The sequence below is a fragment of the Cebus imitator genome, unplaced genomic scaffold (genome assembly GCF_001604975.1).
Source record: "Cebus imitator isolate Cc_AM_T3 unplaced genomic scaffold, Cebus_imitator-1.0 Scaffold92, whole genome shotgun sequence".
Taxonomy (NCBI): Eukaryota; Metazoa; Chordata; class Mammalia; order Primates; family Cebidae; genus Cebus; species Cebus imitator.
This window is the reverse complement of record NW_016107407.1, coordinates 4,147,314-4,171,128: the sequence shown is the minus strand read 5'-3', so window position 1 is coordinate 4,171,128 and position 23,815 is coordinate 4,147,314. Positions and strand designations below refer to the sequence as shown.

General features: G+C 35.9%; 1 protein-coding gene across 1 annotated transcript in view; it reads left to right on the top strand.

The window, feature by feature from the left end:
* LOC108309201 (coiled-coil domain-containing protein 7) overlaps nucleotides 1–23,815 on the top strand; it is a 198,629-nt gene that overhangs the window by 14,926 nt on the left and 159,888 nt on the right. Inside the window, exons 5-7 of the mRNA XM_037740977.1 lie at nucleotides 11,714–11,812; nucleotides 15,233–15,343; nucleotides 15,683–15,808. Of these exons, the coding sequence (XP_037596905.1) occupies nucleotides 11,714–11,812; nucleotides 15,233–15,343; nucleotides 15,683–15,808 (336 nt within the window). The remainder of the gene's footprint in view (nucleotides 1–11,713; nucleotides 11,813–15,232; nucleotides 15,344–15,682; nucleotides 15,809–23,815) is intronic.

Below are 23,815 nucleotides of genomic sequence, written 5' to 3'. Positions count from 1 at the left end.
AATAAAATTTCCATCTCCCTGGGACAGACCACCTGGGGGAGGAGGCAGCTGTGGGCACAGCTTCAGCCGGCTTAAACATTTCTCCCTGCTGGGTCTGAAGAGAGCAGCAGATCTCCCAGCACAGTACTTGAGCTCTGCTAAGGGCTTGAGGACCTACTGCCTCCTCAAGTGGGTCCCTGACACCCATGCCTCCTGACGGGGAGACACCTCCTAGCAGGGATTGACAGACACCTCCTACAGGAGAGCTCCAGTTGGCATCTGGTAGGTGACTCTCTGGGATGAAGCTTTCCAGAGGAAAAAGCAGGCAGCAATCTTGGCTGTTCTGCAGCCTCTGCTGGTGATACCCAGGTAAACAAGATCTGGAATGGACCTTCAGCAAATATCAGCAGACCTGCAGAAGAGGAGATGGTTAGAAGGAAAACAAACAGAAAGCAATAGCATCAACATCACCAAAATGGATGCCTGTGCAAAAAAACCCATCCAAAGGTCACCAATATCAAAGACCAAATGTAGATAAATACATGAAGATGTGGAAAAAACAGTGCAAAAAGGCTGAAAATTACAAAAACCACAACATCTCTTCTCCTCCAAAGGATTATAACACCTTGCCAGCAAGTGAGCAAAACTGGATGAAGAATGAATTTGACGAACCGACAGAAGTGGGCTTCAGAAGGTGGGTGATAACAACCTCCTTGGAGCTAAAGGAGCATGTTCTAACCCAATGCAAGGAAGCTAAAAACCTTGATAAAAGGTTATAGAAACTGCTAACTAGAATAGCCTGTATAGAGAAGAACATAAATGACCTGATGGAGCTGAAAAACGCAGCACGAGAACTTCGTGAAGCATACACAAGTATCAATAGCTGAATTGATCAAGCAGAAGAAAGGATATCAGAGATTGAATATCAACTTAATGAAATAAATCACAAAGAAAATATTAGAGAAAACAGAATGAAAACGAATGAATAAAGCATCCAAGAAATATGGGACTATGTGAAAAGACCAAACTTAACAATTCATTGGTGTACCTGAAAGAGATAGGTAGAATGGAACCAGACTGGAAAACACTTTTCAGGATATTATCCAGGAAAACTTCCCCAACTTAGCAAGAGGGGCCAACATTCAAATTCAGATGATACAGAGAACACCACAAAGATGCTCCTTCAGAAGAGCAACCCCAAGACACATAATTGTCAGATTCACCAAGGTTGAAACAAAGGAAAAAATGTTAAGGGCAGCCAGAGAAAAAGGTCAGGTTACCCACAAAGGGAAGCCCATCAGAATAATATTGGATCTCTCAGCAGAAACCCTTCAAGCCAGAAGAGAGCGGGGCCAATATTCAACATTCTTAAAGAAAACAACTTTCAACCCAGAATTTCATATCCAGCCAAAATAAGCTTTATAAACAAAAGAGAAATAAAATCCTTTACAGACAAGGAAATGCTGATGGATTTTGTCACCACCAGGCTTGCCTTCCAAGAGCCCCTGAAGCACTAAATGTGGAAAGGAACAACCAATACCAGCCACTGCAAAAACATACCAGAATATAATGACCAATGACAGTCTGAAGAAACTGTATCAACTAATGTGCAAAATAACCAGCTAGCATCTAGGATCAAATTCACACATAATAATATTAACCTTAAATGTAAATGAGCTAAATGCCCCAATTAAATGGCACAGACTGAAAAATTGGATAAAGAGTCAATACCTATTGGTGTGCTGTATTCAGGAGACCCATCTCATATGCAAAGATACACATAGGCTCAAAATAAATGCATGCAGAAAGATTTACCAAACAAATGGAAAGAAAAAAAAAACAGGGTTGCAATCCTAGTCTCTGATAAAACAGACTTTAAGCCAACAAAGATCAAAATAAACAAAGAAGGGCATTACATAGTGGTAAAGAGATCAATGCAACAAGAAGAGCTAACTAATCTAAATATATATGCACCCACTACAGGAGCACCCAGATTCATAAAGCAAGTTCTTAGAGACCTGCAAAGAGACTTAGACTACCACATGATAATAGTGGGAGATTTTAACACCCCACTGTCAATATTAGACAGTTCAATAAGACAGAAAATTAGTGAGGATATTCAGGACTTGAACTCAGTTCTGGACCAAGCAGACCTAATAGACATCTTCAGAACTTTCCACCTCAAATCAACAGAATATACGTTCTTCTCAGCACCAACATTGCACTTATTCCCAAATTGATCATGTAATTGGAAATAAAACACTCCTCAGCAAATGCAAAAGAATGGAAATCGTAACAAAGTCTCTCAGACCACAGTACAATCAAATTAGAACTCAGGATTAAGAAACTCCCTCAAAACCACACAGCTACATGGAAACTGAACAACCTGCTCCTGAATGACTACTGGGTAAATAAATTAAGACAGAAATAAATAAGTTCTTTGAAACCAATGGGAACAAAAATACAATGTAATAGGATCCCTGGGACCCAGCTAAGCAGTGTTTAGAGGAAAATTTATAGCACTGAATGCCCACATGAGAAAATGGGAAAGATCTAAAATCAACACCCTAACATCACAATTAAAAGAACTATTCGAGCAAGAGCAAACAAATTCAAAAAGTAGCAGAAGACAAGAAATAACTAAGATCAGAGCAGAACTGAAGGAGTTAGAGACACGAAAAATCTTTCAAAAAAGTCAATGAATTCAGGAGTTTGTTTTTTTTTTTAAAGATTAACAAAATAAACTGCTAGCCAGACTAATAAGGAAGAAAATGGAGAAGAATCAAATCAACACAATAAAAAATGATAAAAGGAATATCACTACAGATCCCACAGAAATGCAAACTACCATCAGAGAATACTATAAACACCTCTACACAAATAAACTAGAAAATCTAGAAGAAATGGATAAATTCCTGGACACCTACACCCTCCCAAGACTAAACCAGGAAGAAGTCGAATCCCTGAACAGACCAATAATAAGTTCTGAAATTGAGGTAGGAATTAATAGTCTACTAATCAAAAAACGGCAGGACCAGTCAGATCACAGCCAAATTCTACCAAAGGTACAAAAAGGAGCTGGTACCATTTCTTCTGAAACTATTCCAAACAATAGAAAAAGAGGGAATCCTCCCTAACTCATTTTATGAGGCCAGCATTATCCTTATACCAAAACCTGGCAGTGACACAACAAAAAAAATTTCAGGTCAATATCCCTGATGAACGTCGAAGTGAAAATCCTCAATAAAACACTGGCATATCAAATCCGGCAGCACATTAAAAAGCTTATCCACCATGATGATGTCAGCTTCATCCCTGGGACACAAGGCTGGTTCAGCATATGCAAATCAATAAATGTAATCCACCGCATAAATAGAACCAATGACAAAAGCCACATGACTATCTCAATAGATGCAGAAAAGGCCTTCAATAAAATTAAATACCACTTCATGCTAAAAACACACAATAGCTAAATATACCTAGGAATACAACCTACAAGAGATGTGAAGGACCTCTTCAAGGAGAACTACAAACTACTGCTTAAGGAAATAAGAAAGGACACAAACAAATGGAAAAACATTCTATACTCATGGATAGGAAGAATCAATATCGTGAAAATGGTCATCCTACCCAGAGTAATTTATAGATTCAATGCTATTCCCATCAAGCTATCATTGACTTTCTTCACAGAATTAGAAAAAACTACATTAAATTTCACATGGAACAAAGAAAGAGCCTATATAGCCAAGACAATCTTAAGCAAAAAGAACAAAGCCAGAGGCATCATGCTACCTGACTTCAACCTATACTACAAGGCTACAGTAACCAAAACAGCATGGTACTTGTACCTAAACAGAGATATAGACCAATGGAACAGAACAGAGGCCTCAGAAATAACACCACACATCTACAACCACCTGATCTTTGACAAACCTGACAAAAACAAGCAATGGGGAAAGGACTCCCTATTTAATAAATGGTGTTGGGAAAACTGGCTAGCCATATACAGAAAACTGAAACTGGACCCCTTCCTTACACTTTATACAAAAATTAAGATGGATTAAAGACTTATACATAAGATCTAAAACCATTAAAACCCTAGAAGAAAACCTAGGCAATACCATTCAGGACATAGGCATGGGCAAAGAATGCATGACTAAAACACAAAAGCAATTGCAATAAAAGCCAAAATAGACAAATGGGATCTATTTAAGCTAAAGAGCTTATGTACAGCAAAAGAGACTATCATCAGTGTGAACAGGCAACCTGCAGAGTGGGAGAAAATTTTTGCAGTCTATCCATCTGACTCATAAAAGTCTAATATCCAGAACCTACAAGGAACTTAAATTTACAACAAAAAAACCCGATCAAAAAGTGGGAAAAGGATATGAATAGAGACTTTTCCAAAGAAGACATTTATGAGGCCAAGAAACATATGATAAAAAGCTCATCATCACTGGTCATCAGAGAAATGCAAATCTAAACCAAAATGAGATACCATCTCATGCCTATTAGAATGGCACTCATTAAAAAGTCAGGAAACAAAAGATGCTAGAGAGGATGTGGAGAAATAGGAACACTTTTACACTGTTGGTTGGAGTGTAAATTAGTTTAGTCATTGTGGAAGAGAGTGTGTTGATTCCTCAAGGATCTAGAACTAGAAATACCCATTTGACCCAGCAATCCCATTACTGGGTATATACCCAAAGGATTACAAATCAGTCTACTATAAAGACATATGCACACATATGTTTATTGTGGCACTATTCACAATAGCGAAGACTTGGAACCAACCCAAATGATAGACTGGATAAAGAAAATGTAGCCCATGTACACCATGGAATACTATGCAGCCATAAAAAAGAATGAGTTAATGTCCTTTGCAGGGACATGGATGAAGCTGGAAACCATCATTCTCAGCAAACTAACACAAGAACAGAAAACCAAACACTGCATGTTCTCACTCATAAGTGGGAGTTGAACAATGAGAATATATGGGCACAGGGAGGGGAACATCACACATTGGGACCTGTTGGGGGGTCAGGGGCAAGGGGAAGGATAGCATTAATAGAATACCAGTGTAGATGACAAGTTGATGGGTGCAACAAAAGACCATGGCACATGTATACCTTTGTAACAAACCTGCATATTCTGTACATGTATCCCAAAACTTAAAGTATAATAATAATAAAGAAAACTGTGGACTAGAGGATAAATGATTGCCCTAAGAACATAGAAGCTTATGTAAACCTCCCTTAGAACTCTCTGAGAGCAGTCTGTGGCATTCACTGCACTTTCTGAGACTCATTGGCCTAGCTGATGGTCCTCAAACTCTTGTAGATGATCTGTGCACTCTATTTAAAAGTTCCCCAGAGGCTTTTTGGTTTCTCCCCAAAATGCTCAGTAGTAACTTCAGGAATTTTGGTCTATGATTGTATAATCCCAGCACTTTGGGAAGCTGAGGTAGGTGTATTGCATGAGCTCAGGAGCTCAAGACCAGCCTGGGCAACATGGCAAAACCCTGTGTCTAATATGTATATATTACAAAACTTAGCTATGTAGTGGCCCATGCCTGTAGTCCCAGCTACTTGGGGGGCTGAAGTGGAAGATAGCTTGTGTCCAGAAGGTTGAGGCTATAGTGAGCCATGTTCATGCCACTATGCTGCACTCTGGGTGACAAAGCAAAACCCTGACTCAAAAAGAAAAAAAAAAGATATTTTATACTGTGAACTAATATGTAAATACCCCAAGATAACTAAAAACAATAGCCAAGAATTGATAACCTTTGGTTGAACTTTATAACACTATTTCATGGTTTTGAGTCATAGACTCAGTATGTACCAATGTCCAATAACAGGCCAATATTTGTCTCATGAAGAATGTGTATATTTCAGCTGATTCTAGGAGATTATGGGTTCAAAAACCCAGTGGGCACCTTAGTTATGTGACAGTGTCCTTCTGCTATAGGTTCTAATTGGTGAACAGAGAAGTTGCTGAGACCTATAACTCGGAGGCAAATGTGGATCACAAGCACTCAGGCTAAAGTTAGCAGCGTGGCCCATTCGAAAGACTCCAGGCAATCCTGTTGGTCAGAACTCCACTCAAAAATGGCAGCCTTACTTGTAACACAATATATGGGTGTCATCTAGATCCCTGCCTGAGTGATGTGAAGGTACTCATAGTTGAATAGTCCCAATAGTCCCTGGGACTTCTTTATATTTGTTTGGATAGAATGAGCCAAAAGCTTGGCAATTGTCTTCTCTGGAGAAAGACCTTATGCCCTTTTCTAGATCATACCCTGGATTTCACTTGGATTTTAGGTCTTTGTACCTTGTCTATATTCTTGGGCTAGCTGTGTTGCTGTATGTGGATCAACAGGGCAATAGTTTTTATTTGGTAGTGTCTGGGACCACCAGGAAGATGTCTTCAATATAGCAGAAGGTCAGAACAGGAACATTGATACTGAAAAGAGTATTTGTGATGTCAGTTGTTGTATACAGTTTCTTTGTCTTGAGCAATAGTCTCTGTGATAGTCACAAAGTCAGTACTGCCAGTTCTTAGGGCTTCACTAAAGCAATGAACTGCCAATAATCAGTTGAGTCTCTATGTGTACCCAAGGCCAGTACACAGGCCCCATGAATGGAAAATTAGTCTCATAGGAAACTGGCTTTATTAAGGTCGGAAATGAAATAGTTATATCTTTTCTCCCCTAGTTAATGGGGTTTTTTTGGTAGACAATAGCACTAGGTACTATTAGGTAAATTCATGGTTCCCACATGTGCCACAAAATGGCCCTAGCTACAGCAATTTTCTTTAGGGCTTGGGAATGAATGCAAGCAGGAATATACTAAGACTATATCTATACAGTTATACATTCAGTAGTGGGGGCCCTAACAATGGAGGTTTTAGTGGTCCAGTGGAACCTATGCATGCTTGTGTTTGGGTAGGCGTGGTGAAGTTGGCCTCAGACCCCAAGCCAAAGAACAATGCCTGTTTCTTCTTTGTATTAGATTCCTGGTGCTTCCATAACAAATTACCACAAACTAGGTAGCTTAACCAATTAAAATTTACTGTCTCAGAACTCTTGAGGCTAGACGTAAACATAAGGTATCAGCAGGGTTGGTGATACCGACCCTTTTGAGGGACAGTCAGTAAGAATCTGTTAAATGCCTCTATTCTAGCTTCTGGTAGTTGATTAGCAATATTTGGTGTTCCTTGGCTTGGGGATGCTGCACTCTGGTCTCTGCTTTCATCCTCACACATCTTTTTCTCCGTGTGCTTGTCTCTTATCTATGTATCCTGTTTTTATAAGGATGTTATTCATATTGGACTAAAGCCCGCTATAATGATCTCATTTGTACTTGATTAGCTTTGTAAAGACCCTATTTCCAAATAAAATCATGTTCTGAGGCACTATGTGGGAAAGATAGGGGTCACTATTCAAATATTCATCGTCTTCCCATATGCAAAATGCATTCACTCCATCACAACATCTCCAAAAATTCAACGTAATTCCAAAATCTTCTCTAAGAATCATCAACTCAAAATTCCAAATTTCATCATTTAGATCATTCAGATAGTTATGGGAAAGACTTGGGGTATGATTCATCCTGTGCAAAATTCCTATTCATTTATGAACCTATAAAACCAGATATCACATTGTCTGCTTCCAAAATGCAATGGGCAGGCATACGACAGACATTGCCATTGCTAAAGGGAAAAATTGGAAGGAAAAAAAGGGGTCACAATTTACAAACAAATTCAGAATCTGGCAGGGTAAATTTCATTAGATTTTAAGACTTGAAAGTAGTCCTCTTGGCTCAGTGCCCTGTCCTCTGGGCCTAGTGGGGTATGGCCCTGCCTCCTTCAATCTGGGTGGTGGCCCACCTCTTCAAACAGAAGAGGCAACACCCCAGCTCTTTGGCCTGTGTCTTCTGGGCTCTTGGTGACAGTGGAAGCCCCACTGGCATTTGAACCATCCTTAGGGTCATTGTTTCTTTTTCTTGATGGATAACACAATTGCAGCAGAATAGTTCTATTGACCCATTTCCTGTCTATAGAATCTTAGCAATCTGATTTAATTTTAATCTAAAATAAAATCTATTTTATCCTTTCTCTATCCCCTTTAGTTCAGGTTGTCAGGATTTTTGCTGAGATGGTTGATTAGATCCACAATTCACATATCTATTTAGCAAATAGTTGTGCAGTCATATCCTTGGTGTTCTTTCTACATGTGCTTTTTTTTTTTTTTTTTTTTTTTGAGACAAGGTCTAGCTCTGTCACCTGGGCTAGAGTGCAGTGGTACAATCTCGGCTCACTACAACCTCTGCCTCCTGGGCTCAAGCGATTCTCCTGCCTCAGCCTCCCGAGTAGCTGGGAATACAGGCACCTGCCACCACACCCAGCTAATGTTTGTATTTTTAGTAAAGACGGGGTTTCACTGTGTTGGCCAGGCTGGTCTCAAACTCCTGACCTTGTGATCCACCTGCCTCAGCCTCCCAAAGTGCTGGGATTACAGGCATGAGCCACCATACCTTGCCTACAATGTGCTTTCTTATATTTTCAATACTAATAGGCTGAAGATTTTGTGAATTTTCATATTCTGTTTTCTTTTTGCTTAACAATTCCTTCTTTGATTTATCCCTTTCCCTTTTGCCTCTTACTATAACAGAAAAGATAAACCAAGATGTGCCTTAAACACTTTACTTAGAATCTTCTCAGGTAAATATCCAAGTTCATTGCTTACAAATTTTACTTTCCACCCAACAGACATAATTCAGACAAGCTCTGTGCCATTTTATAACAAAGATCACCTCTCCTCCAGTTTCCAATAATATGTTAATTTCCATCTGAGACCTCACTAGAAGCACCTTTAACATTCATATTTCTATTGACATTCTGTTCATGACAATATATGTGTATATCTAAGATGAGAGAAGCTTTCTCTGTAGTTCTTCCCTTTTCTTTCTGAGCCTTCACCAGAAACACCTTCAATATCCATATTTCTACCAACAATAACTTCAAGGTAATCTAAGTTTTTTCTATCATACACTTCAAAACTCTTACAGCCTCTACCCGTTACCCAATTCCAAAGTCATTTCCACAATTTAAAGTATTTGTTACAGCAGCGATCCACTTCCCAGTCGTAGGGCTGCTCTTAGAAAGTATCCACAAATTGGGTGGCTTTAACAATAAAAAATTATAGTCAGTGGGATAGAAGTCTGGGATCAAGGTGTTGACAGGGTTGGTTCCTTCTGAGAACCAGAGGAAAAATCAATTCCATGCCTCCACCTGAGCTCCTTGTGGGTTGCTGTTTTTGACATTCCCTGACTTCTGTATGCATCAGTTCAATCTCTGCCTTCAGCTTCACATGGCATTTTCCCAGTGTATATGGGTGCTCCAATTTTCTGTTTTTACAATGACAACATTTATATGGAATTAGGGCCCATTTTAATGACCTCATTTTCATTTATCTCTGTAAAGTTCCTATTTCCAAATAAGATCACATTCTGAGATACTGTGAGGGTTAGGACTTCAACTTATCTTTTTTAGAGGGCACAATTCAACCTGTAACCCTCCCATGATAGTGTTAGGGATTATGGAGATCACAGTTAGTTGTGCATCAAATCCAAGAGGTGCAAGAAATGCAGCTCTCCTCTCTATCCCTATTGAACTTTTACCTTGTTATACGACCATTGTTCTTCATAGGGACATATGGACCTTGGCCTGATCCTTAGTCGTCTTCTTTAGTTTTGAAAGCTGAGATATCTGGTTAATAGTTGAATGGGAGTCTCCAGTTCACCTCCAGATTCACTGGGAGGAGCGGAAGGAATAGCTCTTTTATTAATCAGGATCCATTACCTTGTAGACCCTAGTAGAGCACCCTGTAGGGCCCCATAGCTCACTACCTTGCCATGAGTTCCTTGGTGGGAGAGTCCGTCAGTCTTCCCTTGGAGAACCCACGCTTAAGTAACCAGAACCAGAGATCTTGTTGTGAAAGTGCTTGTGCAGATGGTCCTGGAGAGAGTGCATGATTACCAGTTTTACATCACTCTTTCTGCCAGCAAGTTGTTGCTATCTGTGCAGTAGCTACTTTTTCTATTTTGATGATTTATCATCAGTGAATATCTGAATTGTGTCACAGAGTGATCAGCATGGCCTTATGAGGAGGTTTAATTGTGTTAAATAACCAGTAGGAGTAAAATGAATGAACCTAAAAACTGAGTCTCATTAACAGTCTCATCTACCATACCATGTGTATGTGAATCCTGACTCTCAAAGCACCAACCAATTTATGCATTTGCTCTATCCTATAATACTTTGAAACTTTTTGCAAAATTGCTTAGCAGATACCACTACAAAAACAAACCTACTGAAAAGATTTCATGATTTGTTTGCAGTTTGTCCCCCAACACTCTTGCCCAAGACTAAGGCTATGTTTCAAATACTGTATTTATTAGTTACATGGATTAGTACTTTTTTTTCCATATAGTAGGTTCGTTTAATTAAGTTTCCTTTCAGTTTTAGTTCCCACTTCTTATCCTCATTGAATTAATTTTATTTTAAAAATATTGCATTCATGCATTTTGCATTGCTGTGAAGGAATACCGGAGCCTGGGTAATTTATAAAAAAAGAGGTTTATTTGGCTCATGGTTTTTCAGGCTGTACAAGCCTGGCACCAACATCATCTGTTCAGCTTCTGAGGCCTCAGGAAGCTTTTAGTTATGGCAGAAGGGAAGGGGAGCCAGCATGTCACATGGCAAGAGAAGAAGCAAGAGAGATACGGGGGACATCCGAAAATTTTTTCCAACAAACAGATCTTACATGAACTCATTACCATAGAGAGGGCACCGAACCATTTGTGAAGGATCTGCCCCCATGACCCAAACACCTCCCACCAGGCAACACCTCCAACCTTAGGGATCACATTTCAACAAGAGATTTGGAGGGACACACATCCAAACCATATCCAATATGTAGAACATTAAGCTACTTCCAAAAGTAAATATTATGCAAAAGATATTTTTAGAAGAACTATAATTTCTGCCACAGTCCTTCTCTTTTATTCCCTTCCTTGTTCCTACCCTTTTGTCTTATAGATAACCAACTACAGTGTTTTCTTGCTTATTTTATCTATGTCTCATTTTGAAAAGGTTAATTTTCTCTATTTCTATTTTTTTCTGATTAGTTATTTCTGACCCAAAACTTACCATACTAGATATCCTGTTTTTAAGATTTTTTTTCACTTAACATTATCTTTTAAGAAATTCCTCCATGTTAATTTATAGAAACCTTTATTATTTTTATGTAATATGTATAGTATTATGTATAATGATATGCATTTATATCATAATTTATAGCATATATCTTTGTTTATTGAGCCAATCTCCTGTACTTGAATATTTAGATGTGTTGAATATTTTGCAATTACAAATAATATGGTAATGAATAATGTGCATTTGAATTTTTATTGTGTGGTCTATTATTATGTATTAACCTATGTAAATAACCCATGAATTCTGAAGACCAATAGGAAATATATTTGATGCCTTAAAATATTTATGGTATAATGAGACAGCTTTTGTAACACCCATTAAAACCATTTTTATGTCAAATTTCTATTATGGTAATTTACTTATAATTTTATAAAAATGAGACAAAAAGAGAATTCACAGTAGATTTTTTTTTTCATTTGTGGACTAAATACATCTCTTTATGCAACTCATTTTGTAGCTCCAGATAAAAATCCTATGTTGGTTCATCAGGAGTCAGTGTCAAAACTCCAAATGCAAGAAAAGAAGAAAATAACTCCTGGAAAGGAAAGGAGTAATAGTAAGTGTAGTCATTATAGATAACTTTAAATTATTTTTAAATGAAACTTATCAGAATATATTTTTCTTTGATTCTTGAATGTGTATTTTAACATATATTTTATGGAAATAGTAGACTTTGCCCTGAATTATGAACACCTTAAGATAAGTACAGAACAAAAATGAAAGTGTTAACTTCACATTGGAATTTCTGGTCATAAGATTATTTCACAGCCATTAAGCATGCACTCAAAAGGCCCAATAATTGGCCTACAGTATTTCAAAGAGTATACCTTTCAGCTGACTCTGGGAGATTACAGTTTCCAGGAGATTATACCCAATGATCACTTATCATGTGTAGTGATGTTCTTCCCCAGGGTTCAGTCAACAAATTGAGAGGTTGTTGAGATCTGTAACTCAAACAGCAAGTGGGAATTACAGGAGCCAAGAAGAAGGATAGTCCTGAAAGCTTGTTGGTTAGCCATAGGGAATTTTGTTGGTTGAGTGCCACACAAAGGTAAGGTCTCTTGGTGACCTCATAGATGGGTGCCATCAAGTTTCTTGTGTGGTAGGGAATGTTAAAGTGTCCATAGCCAACAATGACTGGGCTTCCTTTTCATTTTAAGGGATTGAGAGGACCAAAAGATAGGCATCATCTCCTCTGGAATGTGATGTGCCCCTTCCCAAATTATAACACAGGAATTTCAATTGAGTGCTAGGTCTTTGTACCTTGTATGTACTAATGGCCAAGCTAGTTTTTATTGGTTCATGCCTGTGTTTGGATCCACCAGGAAAATATCTTCAATATAGTAGAATGCTAGTGTTCCCTCCAAGAGCAGGAATTTTTCCAGGATATGCCGTATCCATGAATGACAGGTAGCTGGGGAATTTAGGTAGTCTTGTTGAAGGACATTAGTGGTATATTGCAATCTATTCCACATAAGACTAAACTGATCCTTATCATTGGTGTGAAGAGGGATGCCGAAAAGGGGATTTTGTGTATCGATTTTTGTATACTAAGTTCTTTTCTTTTGGGCAGTAGCCTCTATGACGGTCACAAAGACAGGCACTGCCAGCACCCAGGGCTGCATTATGGCATTGAGCAGCCAGTGAGGCTGTATGCATCTGAGGTATGTGCACAGGCCAGATGGAGCTGTTTAATGAAGGATTCGTCTCACAGAAAACTTTGCCATGCTTAAGTACAACAATGAAGGCATTTATTTCCTTTTTACCCTAAGTAATCAGTATTGTTTTTGAGAAACAACAGCACAAGGTAGTCAGATAGGTTCGTGGCCTTTCACATGCCCCACTAAAATGGCCCTAATTGAGCAATTTTCTTCAGTGCTTGTGGGCAAAGGTGAGCAGGTGTTCCCTTAATGATACATTTAAACATAATACATTGAATAATGTGCACTATAACAGTAGGGTTTGTAATTGGCCAAAGAGGCCCACCATAGTTGGGTCTACGTAAGGTTCCCATTGGTGGTGACTTCAGACTTCAAAATAGAGAGAATTATCAGTTTCCCCTTCATTCTGATGCTGGGGTATATGTTCACAGTCACTTATGTACCAGTGTCCAAAAGGCCCAAGAAATATAATTATCCCCACCTTCCCATTTATCTCTGACCCTGGTCCCCACTGGGGATTTGAGGACTTAGCTTAACCTCTGGTCTTATTCATTGTTGAAGGGTGAGAGTTCTCAGTAAAAATTAAGAGGGGCTCATCAATTCATCTCCAAATTCACCAGGGAGGGGTGGAGGGAGTAACATTTTATTAATCATAGGATCCTCAATGTGCTGACCCCAGTAGGGCCCATCAACTTCATTGCAGCCAGACCTAGAGACTGTCTCTAGAGGCATCATCCAGGAGAAGGTGCTTGATTGCCATTTTATTCGGTTGTGGAAAAGTAATTGCAGTTTTTGCCATTAGATTGCTTTTGCACCAACCTAATACATCACTTTCCTGCTGGTCAGTTTTTTCTACCTCAGGAGCAGCTGCTTTTCCCGTGCCTGAAAAGTTTTCAGTTAAGTTCTGGATTTTGTCACAGAACATATGACCTGACCTTATGAGTTTGATTGAATTGGAAAATAGGCAAGAGTGGCACGAAAGAACCTAGAAATCTGAGTCTGGTCAACTATCTCCTCGACTATTCTTACTCTTCATTGTAGAACTAAGGGACTACCAGTGTTGTGATTCACAGGGCTACAATAACCTCTGCAAGGATGGTCCAAACATAATTTTAGTGGTAGGTTCATCATGGGTAAGCCAAAGCTATCAAAGGTCAAGCAATTAGCAAGCTGAGGAATGAGGCGGTCTCAAGTTGGCAACTCATACATCCCCTTTCTTTCTCCTCCTTGAGTAAAGCTTCTCTGTCATTACATTCCGAAGGAGGGTTCTGTAGTGACTCGCCCCACAAGGTACCAATTTTTCTAACAAAGTTTAAGAGTACATAAGGCTCTAAGTTGCCTTCAGTAGGTAGGTAAAGTGACCTCAGAAGGTTCTACGTTTCTTTTTGTTTTTTGGGTTTGTTTTGAGAGGGAATCTCACTTTGTCTCCCAGGCTGGAGTACGGTAGCACTATCTCAGCTCACTGCAACCTCCACCTCCCTAGTTCAAGCAATTCTCTTGCCTCAGCCTCTTGTGTAGCTAGGATTACAGGTGCTCCCCACCATGCCTGGCTAATTTTTGTATTTTTAGTATAAATGGGGTTTCACCACGTTGGTCAGGCTGGTCTCAAGCTCCTGACCTCGTGATCCGCCTGCCTCAGCCTTCCAAAGTGCTGGGATTATAGGCGTGAGCCACTGTGCCTGGCCTAGTTCTGCATTAAAAAAAAAAATCCCTTATAATTAAACCATGAGTCTCAATACTTTGCTGGGACATAGGTGGTCTATTATTGCCTGGTAGCTGTTTAGAACTAACAGCACTCATTGGGTACAAATTACCTCATAGATTCTCTGGAAACTTTCAGTCCCATCTCCCCATCATTATATACTGTAATTAATATTATACCATTGTTTGTGGTATATATATCTGTTCATTTGACCAATCTCCTATGTGTGAAAATCTCAATGGTTTTGAATATTTTTCAATTACAAGTAATGCTATAATGAATGATCTTGTACATATGCACTTTCATTGTTTGGTCTATAATTATATATTAAGCTAAAGTATAAATTATCATGCATTATGTAAGTATTTTGAGTATGTATTACAGTATAAACTCATGAATTCTGGAGACCAATATAAACTTTATTTGGTGCTTCAGAATATTTATGAAATAATGGATTAGCTTCCACAACAGCCATTAAAATTATTCTATTTTTGTGTCAGATCTAGCATTATTGTAATTTACTTACAACTTTATAAAAATAAGATAAAATGTACGTTATATATTCATAGATTTATTTTTCCATATGGTGGACTAAATGCATCTCTTGATCTAGCCCACTTTGTAGTGCCAAATGAAAATGTGACTTTTGTTCATCAAGATTCAGAGTCAAAACTCCAAATACAAGATAAGAAACAAATACATTTTGTAGTAGAACGGCGCAAAAGTAAGTATAATAATTATAGATAACTTTAAATTATTTTATATTGAACTCATCAGATCTTTTCCTTCGAATCACCAATGTGTACATCAGACTATATTTGATCAACTTTTAACTTTGCTCTAAAGTGTGAATACCCTATGATAACTAGAGAACAAAAGTATTGTATTGATACCTTTTGGTTGGTATTTGGATGGTCATTAATTACTAAGTAGCATCACTGCCTCCACACCTGCTCATGAAAGCTATTCACATGATTTTCTCATTTTACTTTCATGGGTGGAAAGTCTGATGATTACTTGGCATATCCAGAAGTTCTATTGCACATGTATTTTTTCTATTTAGCATTTCCTTTTGAAACCCGAAAAAAGGATATATCGCTTGAACATCTATTGCCTGAGGAGAAAGTTTTATTATCAAGAAGCCAATCTCAAACCAAGAAACTTCAAGCTAAAGTAATTTCAATAAAAAGTAAGTAATTATGTATAAACCTTATAAATTATTTTTATTAAATTCAGGAGAAATTTGTTTTTGGTTTATAAATATGCCTTCAACTATGTGCTGCTTTTGCTAATTAGTTCTATCACACTACCAGATCTTTCTTGATGACTTATTTGTTTATTTTACAATTACTGAGTTACATGTGTCAAATCTCCCACTTCGTGGATTTCTCTATTTCTTCTTGTATTAGTGTCAGCTTTGGCTTTACATCTTGTAATGCTCTATTTTTATTTTTGTGCTTGTAAACTTTAAATTTGTATCCTTCAAAGACAGAACAGCTTTTTTGTTATGAAAGGAGTCATTTCATCATTTTTATAATTTTTATTTTCCTTAATAAGTACTTTATCTGTTATTAAGGCTTCACAGACTTTCTTCTGGTTGGTATTTGCCTGATACATTTTTTTCCATCCTATTAGTTTAACTTCTTTGTTTCTTTATGATTTTGCTATGTCTATTGTAAGAAACTTATAATTGTGTATACTCTTTTTTAAATCAGCTTTTATTTTAAGTTCCGGGGTGCATGTGCAGGATGTGCAGGTTTGTTACATAGGTAAATGTGTGCCATGGTAGTTTGCTGCACAGATCAACACATTATCCAGTTATTAAGCCCAGCACCCATTAGCTGGTCTTCCTGATGTCCCCTCCTCCTTTCCCCAACTCCCGGCCTCAGTGTGTGGTGTACTTCCACTTGTCCATATGTTCTCATTGTTCAGCTGCCACTTATAAGTGAGAACATGTGGTGTTTAGTTTTCTGTTCCTGCATTAGTTTGCTGAGGATAACAGCTTCCAGCTTCATTCATGTCCTGCAAAGGACATGATCTTGTTTCTTTTTATGGCTGTATAGTATTCCATGTTGTATACGCCAATTTTTAGTCTGATTTCTAAAGTTATCTCTCATAACCATATATGGTTTATTATTGATTTTTTTAGGTGCAATTATACCATTTTTCTTGGATTCTCCTGTTTTTCCTACTTGGTATTTTTTTTTCACTCTCTTTCTACTCTATTTTTTTCTCATTATTCACTTTTCCTTAGCAATATTTGGTACCAAAAATTTTAAGCTTTACTTAGCGTGTGAATACAATAAGAAAATAAGGACAAATTTCAAATATACAAGTATTTATAATGTTTATAGTAGTAAATAAAATAATGTTTATAAATTAAATATATTTAATACCCATATATATAAAAATTAACAAGATGGCTTTTATATGCACAAGTGGAAAATGTAGTTATATGTTTATATTTTAACTAGACACCGATATGCTTATATCATTAAAAAGTAAGACAAAATGTTGTTGAGTAATTAACATATATTGTGAACCTAAAGGTTCTACCATAAATCAAGTTCTCTAGTGATTTTCAGAGCCTTTCTTCTTGTAGCCCAGAAAAAGATAAGTTATCAGATGAAACTCTTTTGCCTGCAACTGGATTTGCTAGAAAGAAGAGATTCTATAGTAAATATGGAAATAATCAATGTTATTAAATTGTTTGGAATTACATTAAATTTTAATTAAGCAGAATTTTATTCATGGGTATGTACTCTGCTACAATGTTATAGACATCCATTGAACTCATTTTTTGTTGTGTCATTAAAATTTATTTCTTGATTTCCTTGAATCTTGATTAGTTATCAATTATTGAGAGATGTATACTAAATTATCTCACTATGTGGATTTAACTATTTCTTCTTATAGTTCTGTTCATTTTCCTTATACTGTCTACATTATTAGTATATACAAATAAAAACTCAGGTTTTCTTTATGAACTCAACCTTTTATTTTGATGAAAGAGATCATCTTAGCCTTTAGTAAGGTCTTTTGACTAAAAGTCTATTTTGTCTAACATTGACATAACAACTACAGAGTGATTTTGGTTATTAGTGTTTGCATTTTTTTCAGTCATATCTCTAATAAATAACTTACAGTTAAATTGTTTATCATTTCAATGTGTCTGTCTTTGCCTATTCCTAGAATATGTAGTCCATTTACAATTATTGTGCTTACTGATATATTCTGATTTAAGTATTTTGGGCAGGGGTGATTTTTAATTTTTTTTTTAACTGATTCAGATTACTTTCTATTTTCTTTCTTTCCTTATTTTGAAATTACCACTTTTAATCAGTTCAATTATTCAGTGTGTCACGTATGTTATAAAAACTTTTTAAAATGTGAATACACTTAGTAAAATAAAGTCTAATTTCAACTTTCTAAGTGTATGTATGAAGTAACAAGAGTGCCTCCACATACTTTCAGAAAAAGTACTCTGATGATTTTTGTATTTACCTTCATCGTTCATTTTGAAAATGCAATAGAGGTTTTATTGTGTGACATTTATTTAAATTGTATTGACTAGTGTAAAGTCTTTTAAAACTTATAGGAAACTTTGAATGGTCCTTTATATATATTAATAATCCAGAGGCTTCACAGTAAAGCTTTTTCATTTTTTTTAAAAGCCTTTCTTTTTTCAACTGAGAAAATGGATGAAATAGCAGATGAAAATCTTTCACCTTAAATAAAGTTTTAATTTTAAAAAGCTCATGTCAAATTACAAAACTTAGTAGTTGCAGAAAAGTGAGACTTCAAAGTAAATATAATAATTAAGAATATTGTATAATTATTTTAATTAAATTTCTCTCTTTATATGTTCAATTATAAATATGTGTCATGTATACATATATATGTGTGTATAGAAAACATATATGTGTGTATGTACATTCTCTATTGTCATTAATTGTATTTTTCACGTGTTCTTAACTTCATTGAAGTTCTGTTTATCATTTATGAGAAAGGTATTTCAAATTCTGCTACTGCGATTATTTATTTCTCTGTCTCTGTAGTTCTGCCAATTTTTGTTCTATGTTTTAAAAAATATTTTATTATATACATATAGGTTTTAAATTGTTAAATTTTCTTAAGAGCACTGAAACTCTTGTCTTCATTATGGACATTTTTAAAAATAGACTTTATTTTTAGAGCAGTCTCACGTTCACAGAAAATTAGAGAGGAAGACAGAGATTTCTCATGTAGCCTCACCCACAATATGATGGATACTTTCCAGTAACTTTTGTTGCCATTAATCTGTCAGATATTAACATAGCATCTTTTTAATGTAAGTATTTGCAGAACACAATTTTTCATCATTATACTTTCACCCTTTTGTATTATTATGGCTTAGCTGTATTATATGTGTTAAATGTATTATAGTTATTTTTTAAATCCAATGTGGCAATCTTTCAATTGCAAATATAACATTTAACACATTTACATTTAATGTAAATACTGATATTTTGTGAGTTAATATACCATCACTTATGTTTTCTGTATTTCTTGCCTGATGTATTTTTGGCTCTCTTTTTAAAGTTTATTGTTAATTTGCTTTTATCATTTTTATTTCCCACATCTGTTATAAAAATTTTACTTAATTATAAAATATAAATACCTTATAAAATAATTTTCTTGAAAAGTTCTATATTTTTACACTTCACATACTCAGTCTATAATTCACTGTCTCAACAATGTGGTATTTGAGTATATTATTTCAAAATATGAGAGGACATATCGCTGGATAATTGATATGTATTTTGAATTACAGAGGCTTTTTGATAAATTCGTTTGTCTATTTAATTGATTAAAAGCATCTTTTTTGTAGCTCAGAAAGTGGAAGATGTGTTAGATGAAAATTTTTTACCTGAGGATAAAGTTGCATTTTCAAAAAGAAAATCTCAAGCTAAGATATTTGGAGCTAACAAAATGGAAACACTAAGTAGTAAGTATGATAATTTTCAATATCATTGATTTATTTTTAATTAGAGTAAGCTGAAGAATTTTGTTCATAGATTTGTGACTGTTTAGTCAACATGTCTTTAGTATACATTTATTAAATGTGTTTATTGTTCTGTTCAGTTATTTTTTCATTGAGGTTTTTCTGTTTATTCTATATTACTAAGAGACGTATGTTAATTTCTCCCACTGTGATTATGGGTTTCTCTATGTCTTATGGTAGTTCTATCAAATCAGTTTTTATATTTGGAAACTTATTTATTTATTGTGTATAAATTTATACTTTTAACCTGGTAAATGGAGACTGTCTCTTAATCTCTGAAAATGCATTTTGTTTTATGCAAATCAAAACCATAGTGAGATACCATTTCACACCAGTCAGAATGGCTATTACTTAAAAGTCAAAAAGCAACAGATGCTGGTGAGGTTGCGGAGAAAAGCTGACACTTATACACTGTTGGTGGGAGTGTAAATTAGTTCAACCATTGTGGAAAACAGTATGGCAATTCTTCAGAGAGCTAAAAGCAGAACTACCATTCAACACAGCAATCCCATTACTGGGTAGATACCCAGAGAAATATAAATCATTCTATCATAAAGATACATGCACGTGAATGTTCATTGCCTCACTGTTCACAATAGCAAAGACATGGAATCAGCCTAAATGCCTATCAATGACAAATTAGATAAAGAAAATGTGGTACATATACACCATGGAATACTATGCAGCCATAACAAGGGACAAGATTATGTCTTTTGCAGGAACATGGATGGAACTGGATGCCATTATACTTAGAGAGCTAATGCAGGAATGGAAAACCAAATACTGCATGTTCTCATTTGTAAGTGGGATGAGAGCTCATGAACACAAAGGGGACAAAAGACACTGGGGTTTACTTGAGAGTGGAGGGTGGGAGAAGGGAGATGAGCAGAAAAGGTAACTATTGGGTACTAGGCTTAATATCTGGGTGGTGAAAAAATCTATATAACAAACCTTCGTGATGCGAGTTTACCTATGTAACAAACCTTTACGTGTACCCCTGAACTGAAAATGAAAGTTAAATATAAATAAATAAATAAAGTGCTTTAGTTTTAAAGATTATCTGATACTAGTAAAGCTACATATGCTTTCTTGTGAAGTACTTACACAGTCTTTTGTAAAGAGTTTAGACAGAGGCTCTTGGTGCCTATATGGTCTCTAATTTTTTCACAATACTCTTAAACCACAAAAAAACACCCAACAATTTCTTTATTAATTAGGTGCAAAACAATTTACTACCTGTTGGATACTGCATAACTTTTATGGGGACATATATTTTCTACACAGGTAAATGCCAATGAGCACAATTGCTGTATCATATAGTAATACTATATTTAACTTTGTAAGAAACAGTTAAACTGTCTTCAAAGTAGCTGTAGTATTTTGCATCCCTACCAGCAATGAGTGAGTGTTCCTATGTTCCTTGCCAGTTTTTGCATTTATAATGCCTTAAATTTTGGCCATTCTGATAGGTTTGTACTGGCACCTCATTGTTGATTTAATTTACAATTCCTCAATTATATATATGTTAAACATCTTTTTATATGTTTAATTGCCATCTGTGTATCTTTTTTGGTGAAGTCTTTCTTCATCTCTATTGCTCATGTTGTAATGAGTTTATTTGTTTTTCTTATTGTATCAGGTATGTGTTTTCTAAATATTTCCTCCCTGCAGGTGGCTTTTTTCATTTTCTTAACAGTGTATTTTGCAGAGCAGAATGTTTTTATTTTAGTAAGTACGACTTATCAACTTTTTATTTATGGATTGTGCTTTTATTGTATCTAAAATGCCATCACCAAACTTAAGGTCACCTACACTTCTTCCTTTGTTATATTCTAGGAATTTTATAGTTTTGCATTTTATATTTTGATCTATGGTCCGCTTTGAGTTAATTTTTCGTAAGGTATAAGGTCTTTGGCTAGATTCATTTTTTTCAACATGTGGATGACTAGTTTTTCCAACATCATTTGTTGAAAAGACTCCTTTCTCTATTGAATTTCCTTTGCTTCTTTGTAAAAATGCATTGACCCTTATTGATGTAATTCTTTTTATCTCTCTTCTGTTCCAACTGGTCAATTTGTCTATTCTTTCATCAATAGCACACTGTCTTGATTTCTGTAGGGCTACAGGAGTTCTTAAAGTTGGGTAGTGTCAATTTTCTGATTTTGTTTTCCTTTAATATTGTGTTAACTATTCTGGCTCTTTTGCCTTTCCATTCAAATTAGAATCAGTTATTTTATTCCATTTTGATTCCCACAAAATGACCTGTGGGAATTTTGACTGAGATTGCATTGAATTGAGTTGAAAAGAATTGGCAACTAACAATATTGAGACTTCCTATTCATTAACAGGGATTATTGCTCCATTTAGATCTTAGATCTATTTATTCTTTGATTTCCTTATTCAGAGTTTTTATTTTTTAAAAATATATCTCTTATACATACTTTGTTGGGTTTATAAATATCTCATTTTTGGTGATAATGTAAATGGTATTGTGTGTTTAATTTGAAATATCACTTCTTCTTTGCTGATATATAATAGGAAAGCAGTTGACTTTTGTATATTAATCTTGTATCTGGCAACCATGTTATCATGGCCTATTAGATTTTTGTTGTTGAACAAAAACAATTTTACTTTCTCATTTTATATTCCTTTTATTCTCTTTTCTTGTCTTATTGCATTAGTTAGAACTTTCAGTAGAATGTGGAATAGGTGTGGTGAAAAATGATGTCCTTGATTTGTTCCTTATCTTAATGAAAAGCATCTGTTTTCTCATAATTAAGACATTAGCTATTTGTTATTTGCAGATATTTTTTATACAACTGAGGAAGTTTCCTACTACTCTGAGTTTGCTGATAGTTTTTTTAAAATCATAAATGGGCTTTGGATTTTGCTAACTTATATTTCTTCATTTCTTATTGATTATATAATTTTTTAATCTGTTGATGTGGTAAATTACATTAATTGATTTTTGAATATTGCACTAATGTTGCATACCTGGCATAAATCTCACTTGGTTGTGGTTTATAATTCTCTTTATACATTGTTGAACTCAATTTGCTAATAATTTGTTGAGGATTTTTGCATCTTTATTCATGAGAGATGTTGGTTTGTAGTTTGTCTTTCTTATAATACCTTTATCTACTTTTGGCATTAGGGTAATATACTTTAAATCTATGGAATGTGGAATGACACTACTTTGTATGACTTCTGTCCTTTTAAATTTGTTAAGGTTTGTTTTTTAGCCCAGAATAAGTTCTGTCTTATTGAATGTTCCATAGGAGCTTGAAAAGAATGTGTATTTTGCTGTTGTTGAATGGACTAATGTTTGGGTGTCAGTTAAGTCTAGTTGATTGGTGATGTGCCAAGTTCAACTATATTCTTTATTTTAATTGCATTTTAGGTTTTGGGGTACATTTGAAGAACATGCAAGATAGTTGCATAGGTGCACACATGGCAGTGTGATTTGCTAGCTTCCTCCCCTTCACCTATATCTGGCATTTCTCCCCATGCTATCTCTCCCCAACTCCCCACGCCCCAATGTCCCTCCCCTATTTCCCCCAACAGACCCCAGTGTGTAGTGCTCCCCTCCCTGTGTCCATGTGTTCTCATTGTTCAACACCCACCTATGAGTGAGAACATGCGGTGTTTGATTTTCTGCTCTTGTGTCAGTTTGCTGAGAATGATGGTTTCCAGGTTCACGAACTCACCACTTTTGATGGCTGCATAATATTCCATGGTGTATATGTGCCACATTTTCCCTGCCCAGTCTATCATCGATGGGCATTTGGGTTGGTTCCAGGTCTTTGCTATTATAAACAGTGCCGCAACGAATATTCGTGTGTATGTGTCCTTATAGTAGAAAGATTTATAATCCTTTGAATATATACCCAGTAATGGGATTGCTGGGTATATATACCATTATGTAATGTCCTTCTTTGTCTCTTTTGATCTTTGTTGCTTTAAAGTCTATTTTATCAGAGACGAGAATTGCAACTCCTGCTTTTTTTTGCTCTCCATTTTCTTGGTAAATCTTCCTCCATCCCTTTATTTTGAGCCTATGTGTATCCTTGCATGTGAGATGGGTTTCCTGGATACAGCACACCGATGGGTTTTGGCTTTTTATCCAATTTGCCAGTCTGTGTCTTTTGATTG